At 42.5% G+C, this 27748-nt stretch overlaps 1 protein-coding gene across 6 annotated transcripts; it reads left to right on the top strand.

Annotated features, from left to right (window-relative positions):
- Positions 1-1158: 1158 nt before the first annotated feature.
- Positions 1159-27534, top strand: LOC125003536 (protein NLRC3-like). Of its 6 annotated transcripts, none has more exons than XM_047577525.1 (10): positions 1159-1277; positions 13474-13611; positions 15169-15267; positions 16006-16199; positions 16300-18094; positions 18620-18793; positions 19980-20153; positions 26222-26395; positions 26658-26831; positions 26993-27534. In XM_047577525.1, the coding sequence occupies exons 1-10, from the start codon at positions 1159-1161 to the stop codon at positions 26997-26999; spliced, it is 3048 nt and encodes a 1015-aa protein (XP_047433481.1). In that variant the 3' UTR covers positions 27000-27534. The 6 variants fall into 6 exon arrangements, 2 of the variants coding, with proteins under 2 accessions (XP_047433481.1, XP_047433480.1); XR_007112221.1 differs by lacking the exons at positions 1159-1277; positions 26658-26831; positions 26993-27534 and adding exons at positions 12100-12406; positions 20277-21471; positions 22771-23268 and having other exon boundaries at positions 26222-26283; XR_007112222.1 differs by lacking the exons at positions 1159-1277; positions 26658-26831; positions 26993-27534 and adding exons at positions 12100-12406; positions 20277-21471; positions 22862-23268 and having other exon boundaries at positions 26222-26283.
- Positions 27535-27748: the final 214 nt, after the last annotated feature.

The raw sequence follows: 27748 nt of genomic DNA on the forward strand, positions 1-27748 counted from the left end.
CATTTACCAAACCCCAATTTCAGCCCACACACAAAATTCCAGATTGCCTTAAGTGTGGGTCAATTCTAGGCCCAACTCTTTTTAACCTCTACATGCTTCCTGGGGGACGTCATCAGGAGACATGGCATCAGCTTCCATAGTTTTGCTGATTTTTTTTTCTGCTGATACACAGCTATACACCACCGTGTCTCCTGATGACACACCTTTTTAACTGCATTTTAGATATTAAGTCATGGATGGCAGAGAACTTCCTGCAGCTCAACCAGGACAAAACAGAGGTTTTAATAATGGTTTCTGAACACCAGAGAAAGAAACTTTTACCCAAACTACAGGATTTTAAGCCATCACTATTTGTAAAAAATGGGCGTGATCTTTGACTCTGAGCTTACTTTTATTCCACATATTAAAAACATATCAAAGTGGAGTGGAGTTGTACAGTCTTTTTTTTTTTTTTTACTAAATAAATTTTTACTCAAATGTTTTGCAGTGATGAAATCCAGAAGACCACACGAGGCAGAAATGTAAAAAATATTCAAAAGTTTTAATTGTAGAAAAAAAATCACTATTAATTACAATTTGGCACAATAGTGTTTGGCTCTGTTTTGGTTATACCATTGTTTTTAGTCGCTGTTAGCGCAACATGGGCATATAGTTCCCATATAACATATAAAAAACTTCAATCACAATATAACAGCATTTCAACGTATGTATGTGGAAAAATATTTTCTATATGACCGCTTTAGGGCAACAGCAACTAATCCGAAGTGCTAATAAACACAATATTATGGGAGCTACTAATTACTGTTTATGTACTGGGCAGTAATCTTGGTAACTCATCTCGGGCGTATTGAGGAAATCCAACTGAAGGGAACATTCCAGTTGAAAATTTCAACCGGAAACTCCAATATCTGAGTATAAATGGAACGCACCAAGACCCATCATCAACACGAGATCTGGTGACCAGGCTGGTGAAACCTTTTTTTGGCCAAGATGTGTATATGAGCTTTTAAAATTCATCAGAGTGGTTCAAAAAAGGTTTTAAAAGTATCGGTTTAATGAAGAAATCATCTGACTGGTAGATTACTGAGTGTAACTGAAGTTGATGTAAACTCACTGAGTGTTACTGGTTTAACTCTCAGACCGAATGAAGTCCAGAAGATGGAGGAACAGGAGGATGGAGCAGAGTCTAGAGTATCCAGATGTCTATCTATGAAGAGTAACAGGCCCAAAAATCTTCCTCCACGTTTCAAAGAAGAACCTGGACCCTCAGACACAAAGTAAGAGACTGTTTCTACTGTAAACTGACCTGATGGAAGATGATGATTTTAGGATGAAGTAGAAATAATGCAGATGATTTAGTGCAGGTAGGTAAGATCCTAGTCTGGCTTTTAGAACCAGGAAGTACTGATGGTATTTCTGTAGTAAAACACCTGAGAACCTCCATTTCAGAACGTCCACTTATCAATATTCAGATATATTTGTCCTAATGTTGAAGTGTGTACAGATTTCCAACTGGCTACTAGTGGATGGACTGAACTACAGTTTTCTCCTCCTCCTATATTCAGTGTGAAGCAACTAGCCAGTATAGTTACAGTGTGATATTTATCTGATCAGTTCTCCCTATCAATCCAGTTCACTATCAGTAACACTTGTTAGACTCTTCTAAGCTCAGTTCAGACTGAACTAACTCAAACTCAAACAGTGAAGGACAGAAACAGCTCTCTTTGATGGAAGTCTTTTACTGCCAAGTCTCTACTTCTGGACAGTGACAAGTTGATATTTTTCACCAACAATGTGTAAATGATTTTAGTGTGGAGGAGCAGCCATCCTCCTGTGCTTTGTGTCAGGACATCCTGAAGGATCCAGTCTCTAGCAGCTGTGGACACTGGTTCTGCAGACAGTGCATCACCTCATACTGGGACCAGTCTCCTTCATCAGGACACTCCTCCGGTCCCCAGTGTGGACAAAGACCCAGATCAAGTAAGACTGTACATCTGTCTGCTGATGGACTCATAACTGGAAACCTGTTGATTCCATCCAGACACATTGTTGTGTTCTGCATCATTGGGATTTAAGATCATTATAAATATATAGTAAAGAGTGACTTTTATTGTCCATCAAGAGTCGTCTTCTAACAAAGAAAAATGGGGTGCTGCTCTTCCCATAGCATACAGACAAAGAAAAAAAAAAAAAAAAACAACCCACACACACAAACAACATTCTCAACCTATATATACCCTGATAGGCCTCTTCTCCAGTTCAAACCAGCCTATCAGAGTCGATCTGTGTAAGGGAGGACGGACAAGATTAACAATACAAATCATAATTTCCTTCCTTAAACTGCTTTGTTATGATGAGTTTGTATGTAGCTCTTAACTTGAAACTTGAAACTTTAAACTTGACATATATTAGTGTATCATCATCTAGTTTCATTTTTTTCTTACATATCCACAGATTTCTTCATTCATAACTGAGGTTTGTTAATTACCGTTGAGACGAGCCAGTGGGGGGCTTTTATTGTTAAACAGCCAGAGGAAATGCAGTGTATGTGTCATCTGATTAGCAGCATTTGGTTTGTGGTGCTATCGAAGCCAAGAGAGGGATATATGGGGCATTGTTTTATTGGAAGCTAAGTTTAAAGTATTACAACAAGAAAGGAACAACAACAGTGAGCTGTTAGATGAAGAGCTGCAGACGAGCTACTAAAGTTTCCTCAAAAATTGTTTCATTGTAAGAAGAAAAAAGTAATTTAAAGTCAATTTTCTGTTCTTTGTGGCTTGACATGGGGATGCGGGTTTTCATTCTGTCTCATATTTGTTCTTATTTTCAGCTGTTTTAGATGAACATAAGATCAGTCTGAAGAGGAGATGTGAACATGTGACTGAAGGAACTGAAGGAACTGTGAGAGGAAGAGGAACCCCCCTCAACAGGATCTACACTGAGCTCTACATCACAGAGGGACAGAGTGAAGAGGTTAATACCCAACATGAGGTGCAGCAGCTTGAGACAGCTTTCAAGATGGAGGCCCTCCATGACACTCCAATCAGGTGCCAGGACATCTTTAAACCTTACCTGACCAACAGAGACACATCAGAGTGGTTCTGACCTACGGTGTTGCTGGCGTTGGAAAAACCATCTCAGTGCAGAAGTTAGCTATGGACTGGGCAAAGGGTTTGGAAAACCAAGATGTTAGTGTGGTGATTGCGCTTTTGTTCAGGGAGCTGAACTTGATCAAAGATGAGCAAGATGGGCTTCACTGATGCCCAGAAGGAGGAGTACTTCAGGAGGAGGTTCAGTGATGAAGCGTTGTCCAGCAGAATCATCTCCCACATCAAGACCTCCAGGAGCCTCCACATCCTGTGTGGAGTCCCAGTCTTCTGCTGGATCACTGCTACAGTTCTGGAGCACATGTTGACTACAGAGCAGAGAGGAGAGCTGCCCAAGACCCTGACTGACATGTACTCACACTTTGTGATGGTTCAGACAAAGAGGAAGAAGAACAAGTACCATGAGGGACATGAGACAAGTCCACAGGAGATGATGGAGGCTGACAGGGAAGTTCTTCTGAAGCTGGGGAGGCTGGCGTTTGAACATCTGGAGGAAGGAAACATCATGTTCTACCAAGAGGACCTGGAGCGCTGTGATCTGGATGTGACAGAGGCCTCAGTGTACTCAGGAGTTTGTACAGAGATCTTCAAAAGAGAGAGTGTGATCTTCCAAAAAATCAGTCTACTGCTTTGTTCATCTGAGCGTTCAGGAGTTTCTGGCTGCAGTCTACATGTTCCACTGTTCCACCAACAAGACAAAGGTGCCACAGAGGAAGGACCTCTGGTATTCCACTAAATCTCTGGATGACTTCCTGTTTGGAGTCATGAAGAAATCCCTGCTGAGTAAAAATGGTCACCTGGACCTGTTTGTTCGCTTCCTTCATGGCCTCTCTCTGGAGTCCAACCAGAGACTCTTAGGAGGTCTGCTGGGTCAGACAGAGAACAGTCCAGAAATCATCCAGAGAACCATCAACAACCTGAAGAAGATCAACACTGATCTCCTGACAGAAGTATCAACATCTTCCACTGTCTGATGGAGATGAACGACCTCTCAGTTCACCAGGAGATCCAAGAGTTCCTGAAGTCAAAGAACTGATCAAAGAAGGAACTCTCTGAGATCCACTGCTCAGCTCTGGCCTACATGCTGCAGATGTCACCGTGTGCTGTGAATTTGGATCTGAAGAAGTACAACACATCAAAGACTGATCACAGCTGTGAAGAACTGCAGAAAGGCTCAGTGAGTCTTGATGTAATCATTAACAGAATCAGTCAGTGAAGATGAATGTGGTTCTTCATTTCACTCAACAGTTGTCATGATTATGTCTGACTGTATCATGTTTTGAGTTTCCTGTTTTATTTTGTTAATTTTCTTGGTTACCTGTCTGTTGTGCCCCCTTGTGTTTTACTTTGAGTGATTATTGGCTTCTCCCTTTTTCTGATTTGTCTTACCTGTGGCTCGTCGTCCCTCTGCCCCTGGGTGTTTATGTATTCCTGCCTTTCCCTTTGTTCTCCATTGCGTCGTTGTTATATTCAGGCCATGGTTTTGTCCCCAAGCGTGTTCCATTCCAGTCTTGTGTTTTTGTTTTTTGCCATCCTGCCACCACTGCAGCACATTTTGTGGGATTTGACATTTCTCACAATTGCCACTGATATCTGGGAACATCTTGGATGGTCTCAGTTTAGATATATGGGCTCTATGGACAACTTTGTATTGGAGCAGGGAGTGGGGGAGTCTGTCAATTGCCTTCCCCTTGTCCAATTGTTATATGGTATATACTATATAAAGTTTTTGATTTTGGTTTTGTGGGTGTACTTCTTCAAGTGTAGCTACTACCAGTTGGGCAAAGGGAGACAACCCTGTCTTTATAGAATCCACAAAATACACAAGGAAGGGACCTTACACTGAGTCTAGATGAAACCATCGTGTGACGTAACCTCACCGTTTATATGAATTCTCATCGGAGAAGCCAAAAAATGTAGTACGGGAAAGAATGCGAGGGTGACATCTTGACTGATAGAACCAAACTCACCCCAGACCACAACTGTGCGTTACCCTGTTATCTGCATAACCACGGGATGTTATTCAGTTTTTCCTAAATATATTAAGTGAAGGTCCTAGCACAGTTGTGAAACTCCGGGACTAACTTTAATATGAGTGGAAGAACTATCGCTAACATGGACAAACTGCAGCACTAAGATCTAGTTATCTAGTTGGAGAAATATGGAGGTGTCATACTCATTCAGTCCGGATCTAGGATGCAAATTATCTGATTTTACAACATATTTTATATGTTTTCTAAATGCAGACTTAATAGATGTGGAGTCTCAGAGACTCACTGTGAAGTTGTGGCCTGAGCTCTGAAGTCCAACCCTTCCTATCTGACAGAACTGGATATGAGTTATGATTGACCTGACGGATTCAGGATCCGCATCTGTCCACTGGACTGGAGAGTCCAAACTGCAGAGCGTAGACTCTGAGGTCAGTTCACTGAATGGAGCTGTTGTAGGTTTTATTTATTTATTCAATTAATTGTCTGATGTGTCGAATGTTCTCTGGTTTATAAACGTCAGGAGAAGTTTCTTCTTTTTCCTTAAATGTTTTCGTATGTTTCATGATCACAGACTTAGTAGATGTGGACTCTCAGAGACTCACTGTGAAGTTGTGGCCTCAGCTCTGAAGTCCAACCCTTCCTATCTGAAACATCTGGACCTGAGTGACAATGACCTGAAGGATTCATTAGTGAAGCATCTGTCTGCTGGACTGGAGAGTCCAAACTGTAAACTGGAGACTCTGAGGTCAGTTCACTGACTGGAGCTGTTGTAGGTTTCATTTATTTATTCAATTCATATCGATGACTAATGTGTTGAATGTTCTTTAGTTGATAAATGTTCAGTATTTCCAGATCTGAAGAATTTTTCCCAAATGACTGAACAATAGTTTTTCCTTGTGGCTCCAAATAGAAGTGAAAGACTTGAGCAGGGTTCATTTAAAGGGGACAGAAGTGGAGTCATGACGGGGAGATGATGTGAGCCTCCACAGGTTCATGTTGTGCTCCATCAGTCAGTGCTGATGAGGCTGTAGAGTGTGTGAGGATGTGAATGAGGCTGTTAAATATCTGATGATAGCAGATAAAAACAGGCTACAGAGAGTCTGAGAGAGAGACAGGTCAGAGAAAGAAGAGAAAGACATGAATGGAAAACTGGATGAAGGTGAAGTTAGGAGCTGTGATGACGTTGATGGATCAGAAGCTGACATGGCTGCTACAGAAACAAGCCACACAGCTGCTGTGGTGAGGTGTGTGTTAAAGCAGAGTCCTAAACAGCAGCCTAACACAGGCCCAAACATCCCAACAAAGCAGGATTCAGGCTCAGTGTGATTATTTCAAACAGAAGCTGGAGAAGAGACAGGACTCTGTTGGACTGACTGCAGAAAGAAGGTTGAGCTCATTTCCAGTGTTGAGGGTCTCTGACCACAAAGACTCAGACTCTTCAAGGTTTTTAGCCTGGACCCAGGAATTAGTAACAGAGCTCTACTGGAGGGTTAACAGGGACCAACATCACACCAGACTGAAAGTCATCATTGAAACTTTAACATCTGTTCTAAAATACACAGAGAAGCTGGAGAAGAGACGGGACTCTGTTGGAATGACTGCAGAAAGAAGGCAGGTGAGACCATTCATAGTGTTGGTGGTTTAGAGCCAGCATAGAGTTTCTGTTCCTGAATGATTCCCACTCTGTTTCAGAACCATCAACTATTTTATCTCTCAGAGGTTAAACATGGAGTGTATGAAGAGATCTCTGATCAGTGAAGCTTGAACTACAACAGCTTCTTCTGCTCATTTGAACCTGACAAAAGGTTCAGCTCATTTCCAGATTCAAGCCATGATCACATGATCTGTGGAGTTCTTCAGCATGTCTTCAATGAGCCTGAGTCTGCAGAGGGTCCCTGTGATGTGAAAGACGTCCTGCCTAGTTCCTGTGCCAAAGACGCCGCAACCCGGTGGCTTAAAGGACTACAGACTGGTGGCGCTGACCTCCCACATCATGCCCTTTAGAGACTCATCTTGGAGCAACTCCTGCCCGTGGTCAAGCCACTTTTGGACCCCCTCCAGTTCGCCTACCAGCCCCAACTCAGAGTTGAGGATGCCATCATCTTCCTACTCAACCGTGTCTATGCCCATCTGGACAAGACGGCGATGTACTGTGAGAGTCATGTTCTTTGACTTCTCCAGTGCTTGCAACACCATCCGTCCAGCTCTTCTGGGTGAGAAGATGATGGCAATGCAGGTGGATTCCCCCCTGGTGTCGTGGATTGTTGACTACCTGACTGGCAGACGACAGTATGTGTGCCTGCAACGCTGTGTGTCAGACAGGCCGGTTAGCAATACTGGGGCCCCACAGGGGACTGTCCTCTCTCCCTTTCTCTTCACCCTCTACACCACGGACTTCAACCACTACACAGAGACCTGTCATCTCCAGAAGTTTTCTGATGACTCTGCAGTGGTTGAATGTATCAGAGGGAGACGAGGTGGAGTACAGGGCTGTTGTGGACAACTTTGTCACATGGTGTGAGGAGAACCATCTACAGCTCAATGTGACAAAGACGAAGGAGCTGGTGGTGGACCTGAGGATGACCAAGGCGCCGGTGACCCCTGTTTCCATCCAGGGGGTCAGTGTGGACATAGTGGAGGATTATAAGTATCTGGGGGTTCACACTGATAATAGTCTGGACTGGGGAAACAACACTGACGCCCTGTACAGATAGAGCCAGAGTCGCCTCTATTTACTGAGGCGGTTGAGGTCTTTTAACATCTGCAGGACTATGATCAGGATGTTCTATGAGTCTGTGGGGGCCAGTGTTGTGTCCTGGGGAAGCAGGCTGAGGGTAGCGGACGCCAACAGGTTGAACAGACGGATACACAAGGCCGGTGACGTAGTGGGAGTGAAACTGGACCCTCTGAGAGTGGTGTCAGACAGGAGAATGCTTCACAAGGTGAAAACCATCCTGGACAATGAGTCGAACCCACTTCTGCACCATCTAAGGTCAGTAGAGAGTAGTAGTGAGCCCATGCTACATTCAGCAGTATTGTCCTGTTAGTGTCATAGTCAAGACTGGATGAGCTGCATCACTGGCTGACAGCTGATGAAGGGAGTCTCTGGAAACACACATTTATCTCCTCTGTTCGTCCCCAACTCTACAGTTGTTGATCGTCTTTGTGAAGACTCTTTGTGACTCACACTCACACAGAATTGTTAGTCACTGACCTAACTGGCATCCCAAACACTCCAGTCATACTGTTACAGCTAAGTCATATTAACCACAGAAGCCCAGTGGGTCCATTGTCCTTACACATTCGGGTTAGGGTTAGGATTAGGATTAGGGTTATTCTTAATTGGATTTCAAATTCAAATTCAGAACAACTTTATTACCCCCTTATAGGAAAATTTAATTTTGTAGTTTACACACCACCACATGCTCATAACACAAGACAGAGAAGCCAAAACAATGTCTGGCAGCTTTGTGCAATCTGTTGTCTCTAATAATATGTTACTATGTACAAATTTTAATATATAATATCTCACAAAAAAGTGCTCTTCTTCGTGTCTACCTACTTTATACCTAAAAATGTACCCAGGACACAGTGTAAATGTAAATACTGTACAGATTCAGATGAATTCACATAGTTAGGTCAGGGTTAACCCTAACCCCCCATGCTACACAAAAGAAATGAATAGAAAGTCACCATATTTCATGGGACAATGTTACAGGCTTGTCAAAAACTCCCAATCATCGGTTTATTCACTTCAATATATGTTATCGCACCTATCTGACTCCACATAAGTGGCATTTGATGGGGTTAGTTACTTTTTGGCCATTTGGTAATATGGGGATTTTTTTTGCATTCTTTGTGGAGCTGTCTGGACATTTTCTCTTTCTGGCCTAAAGGTTGTAGATTTATTGTTGTATAACAAGGCTCTGCACATTTTCCCATGTTTTCAAAATTCAATAAACACTGCATTACGCACACACACACACACACACACACACACACACACACACACACACACACAGACACACAAAGGGAAAAAAAAGAAAGAAAAGAAAGTCACACCATATTTCTCCACAGAAACAGGACGTGATCTGGTCCAAGTCTCTCAGATGTCAAACTGGTTGCTTGGTCTCAGTGAGGATTTCTGTTTTCAGCTCCAGTTGATAGAAACAGTCTGAATGTTTGATCTTATTGTTAGAGTCTATTGAAGTCAGGCATGGAGCCAAATATTAGTATCAGTTTGGAAGCCTAGACCGAATAAGCAGAGCCTTAGAATTGAACAGAGACAGGCCTGTGTTGGAAGGGATCCCGGGGAGGACAGGGAAGGGACAGGGAGCTCCTCCATTCTAAATCAACTAACACGTACTTGCGTTGTCACTATTTTGCTGCCCTCACCCCTGAATACCTTTCCCCGCTCTTATCCAAAGTTGCTCTTACTTTGTGGTCTACCAGTTAACATGACATAGGCCTCATTAAAGACTGTCCTCCAGTCCAAATAGTACCAAAATCAGGCTACAGACCACAACAACACCAATATCCGCTTAGAAAGGATGCTACAGAGGGGATCACACCTGTTTTCAAATCCCTACTGTCAGCCAGAGTCATCATCCGTGTAATGACTCACCCGTTCAAACTCCCTTTTGTCCTGTCAAAAAGATTAGTCCAGAAGGGCAGCCCAGCAAGTGGTGTTTTGTGTCACATCGACACCTGCTGCAGGACAAACATTCTGTGATCTTAAACTTTCTTTACAATCCCAGCCCACCTTGGGGATTCCAGATTCTAGCAAAGCTTTCACTCAGTTTGTCGATGAAAGAAATGGTAACATGACCTCTGTTCTTTTACAGAAACACGGTGACAGACTCCGTCCAAAGGCATATTTCTCTTGGTTGCACTGTCACACTGTCCTCCTGGGACTTCCCCATGTGAAAGTTCAGAAGTGCATAACTTTGAACACAAATTTGAACACACTTTGAATGCAAATGTGTGGCTAACACACTCAGCAAAAACAGAGTTGGAACACACAAGCAGACACTGTCTCAAAAGCAGCTGCATTACAACCCACTTACTCTATTCTTGCAACCCTCCCTCCTGCTCTGTCTCTCACTTCTCCTCCTGCTTCCCTCTCTGATCTCTCTTCCCTTTCTACCCTTGCTAAACAATCACTCTGGTCCACGAGTGGCTGTTCCTATCTTGACGGCATTTGGTATGGCCCTGATCACAAACCCTGCTGCCTAATACTCTCTATCCTGCTTTTGCTAATTGACGCATGGGTTAGACCATGTGTCAAAAGAAGGTTATGTCTACATCATTACAAAAATACTGGTTTATTAAAAGGCTTCACATCTTTCGCAGCAGATTATTGTTTTATGTGTTGTATGATGTATTGTTTTATTCCCCGATGGAGTATACCAGAATAACTTTCCTCAGACAATGGAAACAATTTTGTGAACACGGTCCTAACACAGCTGTCTGAACAACTTTATTTTGACCTTAAAACACACTGCTCCTACCACCCGCAATTGAGAGGTGCAGTGAAGCATGAGAATGGGACGCTAAAAGCCAAATTAACCAAATGTTGCCACGAGACAGGTTTGTTGTGGCCAAGATGCCTGGCCCTGGTTCTGATGAGAGTGCACACATGAGCTAACCTATCACCTTTTGAAATTTTCTTTGCATCTCCACCCAACACTGGAGTGGGTCCCCCGGGCCCTCCAATTGAAACCACTTTGTGCGAAGATGCAATGTTGAAATATTGTCTCTCTCTAATGTAATCTCTTTCAGATATCAGACATCAACTGAAGACAGCTGTCCCACAGAGTGCTGAGGGACGGCTGCATAACCCACAACCAGGTGATCTAAGCTCAGCCCAGACAGGACATGTGTCGTTACTATGGCCTGTGCTGTCCTCCACTCTGCGGCCTGCCTGAGGAAGGAGATGGCCCCCAGAATGCCATCAGACGGTGGACTGGAACAATCCTTCTTCCTGGATGACGACACTGGTCAGCTGGTCAGAAACCAATACGTCTTGAATTATTTCAGTTAAAATGTTTCAGTTCAAATCTTTTTATCCACTTCTCCCACTCCTGGGGGTTCTTGAAGTCAAATGGGTCCGGAGGTTTAACGGTGAACGTGTTGGATTGTTGGTGTGGGCTTTTCTTAAATAAAGACACTGGTTGTTTCTTTATAATTTTCTGGAACATGAAGAGAATATAAATAGAAAATTGATGGTGTTAAGTGTGTGATGACATATAAATGAATGTGCTGATGGTTCTCTGAGATATGGATGTGGGATGTAGTGTTGGCTGGGGCAGGAGGTTGTTGTGGTGTCGTGAAGTGACTGCTTGGACTTCCTGCTCCCACTGACTGTGCTGCTTGGTGCTAGATATGAGATCTATGATGGTGTCATCAGTGGATTTAAGGATGGTGAGTGAACTGTGATGGGATATGAATGTGTTGGTGTCAGGGTGACAGGACTCGGTCCTTGGGGCTTCTGAGGTGAGGGTCAGAGGCTGAGATGAAAGCTTGTTGAATGCAGACATGCAAACGTGCATAACAACATCAGTGGTGCTGCATCAGATACTGACCATTGTTGGGTGGCTGAGTCCAATATATAATGCTACTTTGCCACTAGGATGAGCTAAAAAGGATTACGGACTCTAATCCGGGCTGTATGTTTGTATAGGGCACGCAAGGTTGACATGCATGCTCTGCCTCTTCTTCCTTTTTTGGCTGAGGTCTCTAGCAGAAACAGCATCACGCATAGGCCTGGGTACTGCGGCCTTTCTACAACTAGATTCGGATCAATCAATATTTACAAAGAAATACTCGACACAGTGCCAAGGAAAACTGGATCGTAATCGTACATTTGGACATGGCTTTAGTTCAAGCTGAGAGTGGTGCTCATAAACACATCATGTAGTGAGTCTGATCCACACAGATAAACTCGGATGATTTCCTGTAAATGGAGAGGGGAGGAGCTCACCTGAATAGAGGTGATCGAGTTTGATGAAAACAGGAAGAGAACGACTAGGTGAGTGTTAACAAAACATTACGTTATCGTTTGAGTCAGTTTTCCCCTTATTGACTGTGGAGGGAAGGAGATTCACGATGAACTTCTGACAGTGAAGAAGTTGGCAGAGCAGGGCAGATTCTCCAGGATCTAGATGACTGTCTATGAAGAGTCCAAACTTCATCCTCCAGACTTCAGTGATGAATCTGGATCCTCAGACACAAGATAACTGCTACAAACGTCTGGAACTGTGTTTAGTGTTGAGGACCTGCAGCTTCCTGTTTCTACTGTCACATCAGGTAAATGAAAGACAAAAGGATGCGTTGTAGAATAGTTCTATTACATGATGTCTCTCTCTCTCTCTTTGTAAGACATGAACCAAGATCATGAACTGTTCTTAGTTTTCTTCTCTCGCTGATACTGACACAGGACATCTGTATATGAAGTTTGATCATTTCTACACTACAGATCAGGAGAGAATGAGTTTGATGTTGCAGTGTTTGTCATTGTAATGAAGGTAATTTTATATTTAGAATCCAACCAGGTCTCATTCAGTGGTGCAAGATGCTTTGGTCGAGTTATAAAAAGAAAAGAACAAAAGCTGTAAAAGAGTGGTATCAAATGAATCATTGATCAGTTGAGATGATTACAGTATGTTTATCTGCAGAGACTCTGTCTTTATTTCCTTATTGTCTGTGTTCACTTGTCTCTGAACTCCAACCTTTGGTTGGTTTCTGTTTCTGCTCTAATCAGTAACAGCTCAGAGAGAGAAAGAGGCCTCCATTCACTCTCTAGGTCTCTCAGGCATCTCTGCTGTCCCTCTCTCTCAGTCACACCCTTCATAAAACCATAAAACATAGGTTGTGTGGGTAGAAGTAGATAAACTGAATCATTCAACATGAGTTAAACTAAACAAGTTGTTCTTGTCCTTCAGTGAACTGTAGACACAGGGTGAGTGATGAGTGTGATGTGGTCAAACTAACACTAATAACTTGCATTAAAGAACATGGAGGATGTCTGGTGTTGGATTTTAAATCTGATGGCACTTTGTTGCTTGGAGTGAAAGTATGTCTTTATGTTAGCTTCTTTTATTGTTTCTTGGAGAATATAGCTCAGCCAGCTCTTAGCTATGGTAGCTGACATTAGAACACATGTAGCTATAGGAAAACAAAAAAATATGGATCTGACTGAGTTGCCTTGTCGTGTTAGTGTTAAGTGTTAAGCTAAAATAAATTCTGTGAGAACAGTGTCTTCAGTGAAACTATGTTTGACCTCAGTCTGATCGGATGAAAGTTAAGAAATCAGCTGGTTGGAGAAAACTGACTGTAACTATAAACTCACTGAGTGTTAGTGGTTTACTTCTCAGACTGACTAAAGTCCAGAAGATGGAGGAAGAGAAGGACGGAGCAGAGTCTACAGTATCCAGCTGTCTGTCTATGAAGAGTGACTGGTCCAAAGATGAACCTCCAGACATCAGTATAGAACCTGGACCCTCAGACACGAAGTAAGAGAACTGTTACTAATTAATTTATCACTCATCTTAACCCTCATGTTGAGTTTGGTGATAAACAATTTTGTGTTGCTAGTCACGAATGGCCATTCCACTGAGACTCAACATAAAAAGCTGTATTAATACATATTATTCCTGATTGTTGTGTTAGATATTTTTTTAATGAAGTTCTTGTGAACATTACGTTTTGAGCAAGTTTTGAGCTTATCTGTGGTTTTAGTGGCCTGTGTGTTCATTCATCTGATCTTATAGACTTGAAAGCAAGTTCTAAACATCATTTTGGATTTAAAAAAAATAAATAAATCAAATGACATGTTACACTGTTTATTGCAAAGTATTTTGGGTCAAAGTTATCATGGAAATTTGCTTGAAACATTTTAATTTTTTCATACAATCACAAAAAGTAACACCTGTTGTGTTTCCAGTCAAAAGCAACCATGACTATTTTAATTATGTACAAGTAAAATTATTTCAAAGCTACACTTGACATTTTCACAATATTCCAAAATCAATGTCTTTATACATTAATCAACAACTAACTACAACAATAACATAAGAACAATAACATGTTAACTGCTCTATCAGATATTTCTTTGCCTGATAACAGAAAAAACACACAACCACTAACAAAATCAGTCCATCATGGTGTCTTCCTCTGACAAAAGTGGGTGCAAGTAACCTGAAAATGTGCAAACGTGGATAAAATCTCATGTTGCTAATATCTATCTGCCATATTTAGATGGCTTGCTTGACATATAGTGCTAAATGACAGCATCGCCCAAAACGGACATGACGTAATCTAATCTCAGAGGACTGTTACAAACATGAAACATGTAATTATTCTGCAGTAGCTGGAGTGTGTGTGTGCTGCTCTTAAAAGGTAAACATCTTAAGTTAAATAAGTTCATAAGTTAATAACTGAGTAGATAAAAGTGTTTAAAAAAGTTGATGTTCTTGGTTGTGAAAAACTCCATCAGAGTGAGCGCTCTGTTCTTTGGTTTAGAAAAACGACGTTGGAGTGAGTGCTCTGTTCCTTAGTTTCAAGCTATATTATACAGTTAGATTTTTTTCTGTTGCATGTAGAGCACAGACAAGCTAAGCAGACTGATGAATTCACATTGCTGTAGTTGTTTCAAAGCTTTTGCCTCGGAAGATATTTATCTGTAAGCATTTTTTGTGGATATTCGTTACATACTTGTATGTTTTGTAAAGGGTGTTATGACAAATTCTTGGAAAAATGTGCTTGGCTAATTACAGCAGATGCTAGCTTCATTGAACACTGATTGAAATGTACCTGTAACAATGTTTATTTACTACAGATATGTGTTTTTGTCTGTAACAATTTTCAGTTTTACAGTAACAAGAAGACTTCATTAAAAAGACAAGAAAAGACAAGCCTTGTGATTATTGAAGGACCTCAACAAATCGTTAACTGACTGTCTAGCCTTGCATCATGAGGGCAGTACAATGTGTGTTTACTGCTTCTGAAATTTACTTTTATCTCAGAGTTTATAAGTGATTGATGAGAATAAAACATATATGATTTCATAGAGGTCAGTACCACAGACAGAGAGCAGAGTCTACAGTATCCAGAAGATCCAAAGATGAACCTCCAGACATCTGTAAAGAACCTGGACCCTCAGACACAAAGTAAGAGATTGTTTCTAATATAAACTGACCTGATGGAAGATGATGATTTTAGGATGAAGCAGAAATGCTCTACTGAAAGATTTATAGTCATGATGCAGATGTTTTAGTGCAGGCAGGTAAGATCCTAGTCTGGCTTTTAGAACCAGGAAGTACTGATGGTATTTCTGTAGTAAAACACCTGAGAAGCTCCATTTCAGAACATCCACTCATCAATATTCATATATATTTGTCCTAATGTTGAAGTGTGTACAGATTTCCAGCTGGGCTACTAGTGGATGGACTGAACTACAGTTTTCTCCTCCTCCCATAGTCAATGTGTAGCAACTAGCCAGTATAGTTAGAGTGTGATCTTCATCTGATCAGTCCTCCCTATCAGTCCAGTTCACTATCAGTAACACTTGTTAGACTCTTCTAAGCTCAGTTCAGACTGAACTAACTCAAGCTCAAACAGTGAAGGACAGAACCAGCTCTCTTTGATGGCTTTTCTGTGAAGTCTCTGCAGGAAATGTTGAGTTTGTATTAACAGCAAACAGCAGGTAGATCACTCAGTGTTTAATAAGACAGACAGATGGGAAAAGCAGTTCATTAATGTTGATGAAAACAGGAGACTTGAAACCTAAGGGGGTCAATTCAAACTGTTCCTGTTCTCTGTGAGCGTCTGAGCTTCTGATGTCAAATGTTGATATGTTTCACCAACAATGTGTAAATGATGTTAGTGATGAAGAAATGTGTTGACAGAGAGAGGAAGAGGAGTCCTGTTTCTGTGGAGGAGCAGCCATCCTCCTGTGCTTTGTGTCAGGACGTCCTGAAGGATCCAGTCTCTACCAGCTGTGGACACTGGTTCTGCAGACAGTGCATCACCTCATACTGGGACCAGTCTGCTTCATCAGGACACTCCTCCTGTCCCCAGTGTGGACAAAGACGCAGAACAAGTGAGACTGTCCATCTGTCTGCTGATGGACTCTTCTTTTATTTGTGGCTTCAAACAGGGATGACTGTTTTTTTCCTGTCTCGTGTTTGTTCTTTTTTCAGCAGATGGTCTGCAGAAAGTTTTAGATGAACATAAGATCAGTTTGAGGAGGAGAAGTGAACATGTGACTGAAGGAACTGATGTGAGAGGAAGAGGAACCCTCCTCAACAGGATCTACACTGAACTCTACATCACAGAGGGACGCAGTGAAGAGGTTAATACCCAACATGAGGTGAAGCAGCTTGAGACAGCTTCCAAGATGAAGGCCCTCCACGACACTCCAATCAGGTGCCAGGACATCTTTAAAGACTTACCTGACCAACAGAGACACATCAGAGTGGTTCTGACCTACGGCGTCGCTGGCATTGGAAAAACCTTCTCAGTGCAGAAGTTCAGTCTGGACTGGGCAGAGGGGTTGGAAAACCAAGAAGTCAGTGTGGTGATTGTGCTTTCGTTCAGGGAGCTGAACTTGATCAAAGATGTGCAGTACAGTCTTCTCAGGCTGCTCCATGTTTTCCATCCAACATTACAGAAGGTCACAGCAGAGGAGCTGGCTGTCTGGAAACCTTTGTTCATCTTTGACGGCCTGGATGAAAGCAGACTTTCATTGGACTTCAACAACAGTGAGGTTGTGTCTGATGTGACACAGAAGGCATCAGTCAACGTGCTGCTGACAAACCTCATCAAGGGGAACCTGCTTCCCTCGGCTCTGGTCTGGATCACTTCCAGACCTGCAGCAGCCAATCAGATCCCTCCTACATGTGTTGACAGGGTAACAGAAGTACGGGGCTTCACTGACGCCCAGAAGGAGGAGTACTTCAGGAGGAGGTTCAGTGATGAAGAGCTGTCCAGCAGAATCATCTCCCACATCAAGACCTCCAGGAGCCTCCACATCCTGTGTGCAGTCCCAGTCTTCTGCTGGATCACTGCTACAGTTCTGGAGCACATGTTGACTACAGAGCGGAGAGGAGAGCTGCCCAAGACTCTGACTGACATGTACTCACACTTTGTGATGGTTCAGACAAAGAGGAAAAAGAACAAGTACCATGAGGGACATGAGACAAGTCCACATGAGCTGATGGAGGCTGACAGGGAAGTTCTTCTGAAGCTGGGGAGGCTGGCATTTGAACATCTGGAGGAAGGAAACATCATGTTCTACCAAGAAGACCTGGAGCGCTGTGATCTGGATGTGACAGAGGCCTCAGTGTACTCAGGAGTTTGTACAGAGATCTTCAAAAGAGAGAGTGTGATCTTCCAGAAATTAGTCTATTGCTTTGTTCATCTGAGCGTTCAGGAGTTTCTGGCTGCAGTCTACATGTTCCACTGTTCCACCAACAAGAAGACAGAGGTGGTGGAGAACTTCCTGGGTAAAGATCACCAGTATAATACTAAATGTTTGGATGACTTCCTGTTTGGAATTATTGAGAAGTCCCTGCTCAGTAAAAATGGCCACCTGGACCTGTTTGTTCGCTTCCTTCATGGCCTCTCTCTGGAGTCCAACCAGAGACTCTTAGGAGGTCTGCTGGGTCAGACAGAGAACAGTCCAGAAATCATCAATAGAATTATCAAACAGTTGAAGGAGATGAACACTTATAAAATCTCTCCTGACAGAAACATCAACATCTTCCACTGTCTGATGGAGATTAACGACCTCTCAGTTCACCAGGAGATCCAAGAGTTCCTGAAGTCAGAGAACAGATCAGAGAAGGAAATCTCTGAGATCCACTGTTCAGCTCTGGCCTACATGCTGCAGATGTCAGAGGAGGTTCTGGATGAGTTGAACATGGAGAAGTACAACACATCAGAGGAGGGACGACGGAGACTGATCCCAGCTGTGAGGAACTGCAGAAAGGCTCGGTGAGTCCTGATGTGACCATTAACAGGAACAATCACAAACCAGACCAGAGAACATAAAGTAGAGAAGAGGTGCTCAGTGTATCAGTCTAAACTTGAAGTATTATAAGTAAAGGATAATACAGGATCATCTGAGACAACTCTAACTATAGGGTTTATCAAAATGGAAAGTCTTCAGGATAATCTCAAATGTAGAGAGGGTGTTAACCCAAATTCGGAGCTGGTTCGTCAGGAGATTGTCCTCATAGCTGAAGGTTGTGCAGGATTGTATTAGGTAATACAGAGAGATCATCTCTCCAACTAGAACTGTTCACTGACTTCAACTCATTCTAAATGTTCTGGAGTCAAACTGAAGAAATGTTTTCATCAACCAGATGTCTTCATTCTGCCTCTGTTGAATCACACTGACAAAGTGTGGACACAGTAAGATGAGATGATCACCTCACTCTGTTTCATACTCATTCAGTTTGGATCTAGAATGGAAATGATGCGATTTCACAAGAAATTATATATGTTTTATAATCACAGACTTGCTGGATGTGGACTCTCACAGACTCACTGTGAAGTTGTGTCCTCAGCTCTGAAGTCCAACCCCTCCTATCTGACAGAGCTGGACCTGAGTGACAATGACCTGAAGGATTCAGGAGTGAAGTATCTGTCTGCTGGACTGGAGAGTCCAAACTGCAGACTGGACACTCTGAGGTCAGTACACCGACTGGATCTGTTGGAGGTTTATTGACTCATTCATTTACTCAATTCATATCGATGACTAATGTGTCAAATGTGTCAAATGTTGATAAATGTTCAGTATTTCCAGATCTGAAGACGTTTTCCCCAAATGTCTGAACAATAGTTTTTCCTTGTGGCTCCGAATAGAAGTGAAAGACTTGAGCAGGGTTCATTTAAAGGGGACAGAAGTGGAGTCATGACGGGGAGATGATGTGAGCCTCCACAGGTTCATGTTGTGCTCCATCAGTCAGTGAAGATGAAGTCAGGACTGATGAGGCTGTAGAGTGTGTGAGGATGTGAATGAGGCTGTTGAAGATCTGATGATAACAGATAAAAGTCTGAGAGAGAGACAGGTCAGAGAAAGAAGAGAAAGACATGAATGGAAAACTGGATGAAGGTGAAGTTAGGAGCTGTGATGATGTTGATGGATCAGAAGCTGACATGGCTGCTACAGAGACAAGCCACACAGCTGCTGTGGTGAGGTGTGTGTTAAAGCAGAGTCCTAAACAGCAGCCTAACACAGGCCCAAACATCCCAACAAAGCAGGATTCAGGCTCAGTGTGAGGATTTCAAACAGAAGCTGGAGAAGAGACAGGACTCTGTTGGAATGACTGCAGAAAGAAGGCAGGTGAGACCTGTCCTAGTGTTGGTGGTTTAGAGCCAGAACAGAGTTTCTATTGCTGAATGATTCCCACTCTGTTTCAGAACTATCAACTATTTTATCTCTCACAGGTTAAACATGGAGTGTATGAAGAGATCTCTGATCAGTGAAGTTTAAACTGCAGCAGCTTCTTCATTTGAACCGGACAAAAGGTTCAGCTCATTTCTAGAGTCAAGGGTCTCTGACCACAAAGACTCAGACTCTTCTGGTTTTTAGCCTGGACCCAGGAATTAGTAACAGAGCTCTACTGGAGGGTTAACATGTCAGAGATACAACCAGGGACCAACATCACACCAGACTGAAAGTCATCATGGAAACTTTAACATCTGTTCTAAAATACACATAGAAGCAGTGAAGGGATGCTACAACTGGTGTTACATGTTACTGGGTTTAGTCAGAAAGCGATGATGTCTGTAGAAGACATGATGAAGATTCACAGAATCAGTCAGTTCAACATGACGCACTAGATTTAACCTACATCTTTTATTCTTTATTCAGGTTGAGTTGCTGCAGTTTGTCAGAGATCAGCTGTGATTCTCTGGGACCAGCTGTGAAGTCCAACCCCTCCCATCTGAAACATCTGGACCTGAGTATCAACAACCTGAAGGATTCAGGATTAAAGCAGCTGTGTGGTTTTCTGGAGAGTCCAGACTGTAGACTGGAGACTCTGAGGTCAGTTCACTGTCTGTTACTGTTGTAGATCTGATATGTTTAATCACCATCTGAATCTAATTCATTTTCTTCATTGGCGTCATCATCGTCTACCACTTTTCTGGGTTGGGGTCATGGGAGCAGCAGCCTCAGCAGGGAAGTCCAGAAGGCTCTCTGGCCTCCAGAGGAGTCCTCAGGTTCACCCAGGCCAGACTGGAGATATAATCCTCCCATTGTGTCCTGGGCGACTCCGAGGCCTCCCTCCGGTAGGACATGCCTGAAACATCTCTAATGAGAGGCATCTGGGATGCATCCTCACCAGATGCCCAAACCACCCCAACTGACTCCTCTCAACATGAAGGAGCAGTAGCTCCTTCCGAGTGTCCTACCTCCTAACCCTGTCTCTAAGGCTGAACCCAGCTACCCTGTGAAGGAAAGTCAATTCAGCCGCTTGTATCCGCAATCTTGTTCTTTTGGTCATTACCCAGAGTTCATGACCATAGGTGAGGGTTGAAACGTAGACTGACCAGTCAATTCAGAGCCTTGCCTTTTGTCTTTGGCTCTCTCTTCACCATGACAAACCGGTTTAGCGCCGCATCACTGCAGATGCTGCACCGTTCCATCTGTCGATCTCCCGCTCTATCCTACCCTCACTCGTGAACAAGATCCCAAGATACTTTAACTGCTCCACTTGAGGCAAGACCTCCTCCCTGGGCTCCAGTACGGGGCATAATCTGGTTCTTGGCAATTATAATAATTAAAGGAAATAATCGTTAATCAGTTACTACAAATAGTAAACTTCAGGGAACCAAACAAATACAGTCTCAAAAAGGTTTTGAAGTGTGAGTTTGAGCTCTAGCTGTCATGAATCCAACAAATATTACTGTGTATAATTACAACAAACAACACAATGCCAGATTAAATTATAACAGGATTTTTACAAGCAACAGTTATCCAATATACAATATACAATTATACAATAACATTACATACAATAATAATTTAATTATTAATGCTAAAAATGAAGTTACTACAACTGGCAATAATAGGAATGACATAAGTGATGTGTGTCTGTGCATGTGTGTGTATGTATGTGTATGAAAAGGGGATGGAGACAGAGAGAGAATGGTGATGTCACGGGAGTGACGTGAGCAAGATGGCAACCGAGTCACGTGGCCAAGACGACGATGACGTGATGTGGACTGCGTTGCTTCTGCTGAGCCAAGATGGCGTCTCGTTAAGAGCCAAATCTACGGCAGATGCAGAGTCGTGCGTGTGGAGGATGCACATGAGTGTGAAAGAGGTGGGGAGAGAGAGAGAAAGAGAGAGATTTTTAAAGGTGAGAATGTCTCTAGACACACATCTAGCACCACCTCTGGATAAAATCAGCCATGTCACTCACTACCTTAAAAAACCTAAAATCAATCCACACTCTGGTTTTCACTGATGAAATAAAAATAGGAACTGCCTTCTGTCCCACTCTGTCCACTGTGTTTCTCCTACTACAGTAAATGAACATTTAAGCAACTCTGAGTAAAAACTTTAAAAGGTCCCACTTAGGGGCTTTGGCCTTTTTACCACTAACCAAGGTGACGTTACCATGTCACATTAAAACAATTAAAAACTATTTCTAAAATATAAAAAATGTCCTGAGTCTGTTGCAGTCATAAAAGCAGTGAAAGGCAGTCTCTGTTTGCCCACAAAAAGGACAGTTGCTGGATACTGTCGGGTTTATAGTGGAGATAAAAGCGTTAACTGCAACAGCTCCGCATAGAATCCTCCAATGTAAATCTGCAGATCTTTTGTTAATTGGTGGTTTATAAAGGCAGTAGTAGCTCAGGAGGTAGAGCGGTCATCCAATAACTGAAAGGTTATTGGCGGTTCAATTCCGCCCTATCCCTAGTCTGTCTGTTGTGTCCTTGGGCAAGACCCTTAACCCACCTCCTCCCAGGGGTGTGCTCACTGGTGTATGATTGCAAGTGAGTGATGTTTGGTGGTGGTCGGAGGCTGTATGCGCAAACTGGCATCCACGTATCCGTCAGCCTGCCCCAGGGCAGCTGTGACTACTGGGGTAGTTTACCACCACCAGGGTGTGACTGTGTGAGCGAATGAATAATGCATACAGTTGTCTGTAAAGGTTCTCAGTCATCCAGGTCATGATGATCCAAAAGTCATTGAATAAAGGCAACTGGACTTCACCTGTACTGCCACCAGAAACTTGCTAGACCAAAAACTGGGGTCACTATTTCCATAATGGCTGGTACTTACCTATCGTTGAAAGGGAAGAACTGTGTGCCTGGGGTCCTTACCCTATGAATGGAGCTCTAACGAGGCTATTGTTGGTGAGAGCCTCCAGTCTCCCACTCTCTGATGGGTGTACCCACAGAGTTTTTCCTATTTAAACCTCAACTTCCCACTAGTCTATCAGAAATGAAGAAGCTACTCAGAAGAGTGGCGAAACGTCTTCAAGAAATTCTACAAGTCCAGTTGCCTTTATTTAACACCTTTTGAAATGCGTACAATTGCAAGTGCTTTGAGCATCTATAAATGGAAAAGGGGCAATATAAAACCAATGCATCATTATTTTTATTATTATCATTAAAAAATCTTCCACTCCGGCCTCACTCCTCTGCTGCAGCTCAGACCTCCACAGTGTCCTCTCGACTGACCAGTTTGCCTCTGTTTAAGGCTTTCACCAAGGAATTATACACCACTTTTCCTTTTGGCAGCACATAAATCCACCGCATCTGAGGTTGAAGAGTCGTTCATATTAGTTGTGAAGACCAGCTCAGGAAAGGGGTCATCCTCATCTGGAGTTTCCGGCCCATCTTTATACTCCTGTAGCATCTCTAGTTCCTCCTCTGTCAGCCTCTTTATCCACAGTCTCAAGAAGTTCCTGGTCTGTCGAACCAACTTCTGCCTCAGATGTAGAGCCACCGCTGATGCGTCTCCCAGACCATGTACAGCTACATCTACCAATACCCACAGCGTGAAGAGTCCACAGGAGCTCAGCATCTTGGAGAGACCTGGTGTTGAGTTGTCCTCTATGTCCAGTCTGGCTTCTTTGATGAGAGGCTCCTCTAAGAGCCAGTGAAGAGAGCTGGTTGGGTCAAGTCTCTTCCTCGATAAAACCAAGGTATCTAGTCCCAGTCCTTCTGTCCTTCTTAAAATACATCTTGCCACGTCCCTCCACATCAGATCTTTTGGACCTAAAAGGTGTGTCTGTAAAAACTGCAGTCTGAATGTTGATAATCTACTCAGGATATGTACCAGGCCATGTCCCCCCTTGCATTTAGCACAGTTTGTAGCTTTGCTGTTAGACCTTTAGGAGTTCTAAACAGGCTAACGTGTGCCGATGCTGATTAATAACCAACATTCGCTCTATAAGAAAGTTTGAGCTTCAACCAATTCCATTTATTTAATTTGGCTTTTATCTTTTCTATTACACCTTCCCAATTTTGCTGTACAGTGTTATCGTCCCCCAGATATACTTCAAGACATTTAAAACTGTCTTTTTTCCACTTAATTCTTCCTGGTAGTCTGGGTAACCCCCGCTTCCTGTTCCTTAATGCCAGTGCTTCACTTTTCTCCCAATTAACTTTTGAAGCAGATATCACACCAAAATCTTGAATTATGCTTTCCAGTTTACTGACCTCTTCCTGGTTCTGAATAAAAATAATAAGATCAATAATAAGATCATCAGCCTAAGCAGATGTCTCACACTAAAACCTTGTAAAAACACCACTTCCATTGTGGCTCTTATTTTACACAGCAAAGGCTTGATAGACAATGTATACAGCATTCCCGACAGAAAGCAGCACTGTCTCTACCCCCTACCCACTCTGAAGGGGACACTTAAGTCTCCATTAATCTTCAGTACACTTTCTATGTCTTGGTGCAACACTTTGATTGTGGCGACCAGAACTGAGGCCCAACCTCTCCAAGATCTTCCAGAGGTAAGATGGTGCTCAACCCAGTCAAAGGCCTTTACCAGGTCCAACAAAATAAGACCAGTGTTAATGCCCAAAGACCCAGAGATGTCCAAAAGACCCTGAATTAGAGAAACATTACCTATCATAGACCTACCAGGCACACAGTACGTCTGATCACTCTGGACTAAGATAAGATCCATCACCTCTTTCAGTCTATTGGCCAGTGCTTTGGACAGAAATGTATAATCTGAACAAAGGAGAAAGATGGGACACCAGTTCTTTATCTCTTGACATAACAGTGTACTGTTGACAGAGCTGCTTTATTTCTATTTTTCCGTAATCCCACCTCTGCCTCATAGATTTAAAGTCTGATTTCCTCTGCTTAAAACATCTCCAAAAAAATCTAAAAACATCTTTAAAATGGAAGTCATCTAAAAAAACAGTGTTACAATGCCAGTAAGCGGTCTTGGACTTCAAGTTAGAAATTAAAACATTACTAATGACTACAAATTATCAGTAAAACCACCCGGCAGCATTCTGCAGTCTTTAAAAACATAAAAATTATGTTTGAAACAAGAAAACTGATCCAACCTAGCTAAAGAAATAACATCATCTCTAGAGTGGGCCCAGGTATATTGTCTTCTGTCTCCATTCATTTTTCTCTACACATCCACCACATCATGCGATTTCAGTGCATGCTTTAAAAACAAGCTGTGATGCAGTGTGTGGTTCTAGGTGGTTTCTGTCTAACAGATGATTCTCTGTACAGTTAAAATCTCCTTCCCCCTTAGAAAATAGAATGGCCACCCCCCTACTGGTGGAGGTCTTATGGCTCTGTACCACCTCCCCCTCCCATTCCCTGTTCCAGTCGGACTCGTTGGAAACATCACTGTGAGTCTCGTGAACAAACATAACATCAGACCTTTTAAATTCCATCAGTTCATATAAAGTAGACCTTTTCTCTGTTTCTCTTGGCCCGTTTATGCTTAAAGTGCTCAGTGTAATGTGAGTCATAGTGGAAAAAAATTAAAAGTAGACAGAAAACTTCCAATCTACTTACTTTAAAAGAAGCACTACAGCTGATAATTACAATATCACTACACAATAGCCGAGCCAGTGAACCGGAGTTTGACTCGTCGGGTTTTGGCCCTTGATCCAGTGATATTGTCTAATTAGCTGATCACAGTGGACGGCTGACAACAAAAATGAGCAGCACTTACAACTTTCACAAATGAAAAATAAACTACCAGACACGTATTTGGTTCAGTTTGTTAAGAGATCAGGTAGTTCCTTGTCATTCTGTGGTTTGGCTCAGCTCTTTGCAGCTTGAACATGACGGGCCTGTACCAGCTGGTGTACGGTGGATGCTCCTCAGCGAGGACGTGGGAAAATGCAGTTTACCCGGGAGAACCCTAACATGCAGGCAGAGATTCAGCCCAGAGCAACACCAGCAAAGAATTTACCAGAAGACGTTTCATCCGAGTAGCATCTTCAGTTCTGAGAGACTAGTGGGAAGTTGAGGTTTAAATATAAAACTCTGTGGGTAAAACCATCAGAAACTTGCAAGACCAGAAACTGGTGCCACTATTTCCATAATGGCTGGTACTTACCTGTGCTTGAATGGGGGGAACCCTATGAATATAGCTCTTATGAAGCTATTGTCAGTGGGAGCCTCCAGTCTCCAGGCGAAAATGGTGTTGAAACTTCTTTGGGACAGAAGTGAAGACTGAATTGTAATTAGATGGCAGATCAAATCTCAGTCCACCTCCTCTGTTTAGAGAAGGTTTTTCCACTTTGGCATAGATGGCTTCCTTTACTCCTCTCTCAAACCACCTGTCCTCTCTGGCCAGGACTTTGACTTTGGTATCTTAAAAGGAGTGTCCTTTGTCCTTCATGTGGAGGTAGACTGCTGAGTCGTTTCCTGATGAGCTGGCTCTCCTGTGTTGGGCCATGCGTTTGTGGATGGGTTGTTTTGTTTCCCCAATGTACAAGTCTGTACATTCCTCACTACACTGAACAGCGTACAATACATTACTCTGTTTTTGCCTAGGTGTTATTAGTCTGTAGAAGACATGAAGATCCACAATAACACAAGGACAAAGTCACTCACTAACATTTCTGAGGAGATTTAATCTACATCTTTTATTCTTTATTCAGGTTGAGGAGCTGCAGTTTGTCAGAGATCAGCTGTGATTCTCTGGTCTCAGCTCTGAAGTCCAACCCCTCCCATCTGAAACATCTGGACCTGAGTAACAACAACCTGAAGGATTCAGGAGTGAATCAGCTGTGTGGTTTTCTGGAGAGTCCAGACTGTAGACTGGAGACTCTGGAGTGAGTTCACTGTCTGTTACTGTTGTAGATCTGATATGTTTAATCACCAACTGAATCTAGTTCATGTTCCTCCATCAATCTGTTAATGTCCTTTAGTTCAAGATGTGTGTTTGTAGCAGTTGCTATACAAAACTACAGTTTTTTAAAATCAGTGAAGCATAAGGCTGTTAGGAGACAGTAATGTTGAGCTGAACATTTAAAACCTGAACCCATGTGATTAAATAATTCATGATTTAATCTACATCTTTTATTCTTTATTCAGATTGTGGAGATGCAGTTTGTCAGAGATCAGCTGTTATTCTCTGATCTTAGCTCTGAAGTCCAATCCCTCCCATCTGAAACATCTGGACCTGAGTAACAACAACCTGGAGGATTCAGGAGTGAAGCAGCTGTGTGGTTTTCTGGAGAGTCCAGACTGTAGACTGGAGACTCTGGGGTGAGTAGAGTTGTAGTCAGTCCGTGCTACATTCAACATTATTGTCCTAAACACAGTTATTACCAAAGTCAAGACATACTGTATGAGCTGCATCACTGACTGACAGCTGATGAAGGAAACATTAATTTATCTCTTCTTCATTCTTCTCTCTACAAATTGAGGTGGTGATCTTCCTGAAGAGGACGATATGTGAGCTGAGAGGATGAGCTGTGTCCTGATGATCCAGAGGTTGAGGATGCAACAATAGTTTGTGTGTAGAGACTCAGATAAATACTCACAGACAGACACCCATTATTCCCTTTCAGTCCCTCAGCATATAGATGTGTTTACATATGTGTATTAATTGTGGTAAAAGATAAAGATTTAAGATGAAAAAGTGTCATCTTCAGGTTTAAGGGGGAGAGTTACGAGTGCTCACCTGAAACTATAACTAGTGTCTGTTAGTATCCAGATACTGACCTGTGATTAGAGGATGTGGTTCAGATTAACCTGGTGGTGGCTTCTTTCACTGATCAGTGGTTCTCTAATGACTCATTAATGCCAACATCAATCCAGACTCATGCATCTTCCTAACCTGAGGATCCGTCTCAGAATCATCTCTACACACTGATTTATATTTTTGAAAGATTGCTTTCAAAGGAGTTTTGACTTCAGAATCTTTGTTTTTGATGTATGCATCATTAAATCAACTTATTACAGGTTTCTATTGAGTTGAATTTGTCTTTTATTGTGTCTAAACTGGAACTTCCCCACATAAGTACTCTTTAATACTGTATCTGTCCATGTTGGTTGGTCATTGGGGTCACACAAACAGAACAAGTTTCTGATGTTACTACATCACACTACACATACGACAAGGCCAGTTCCTATGCTTTACATCCGGAGATTTATTTCAACAATTAATTTTAAACTTCTGA

The sequence above is a fragment of the Mugil cephalus genome, chromosome 2, assembly GCF_022458985.1.
Source record: "Mugil cephalus isolate CIBA_MC_2020 chromosome 2, CIBA_Mcephalus_1.1, whole genome shotgun sequence".
Taxonomy (NCBI): Eukaryota; Metazoa; Chordata; class Actinopteri; order Mugiliformes; family Mugilidae; genus Mugil; species Mugil cephalus.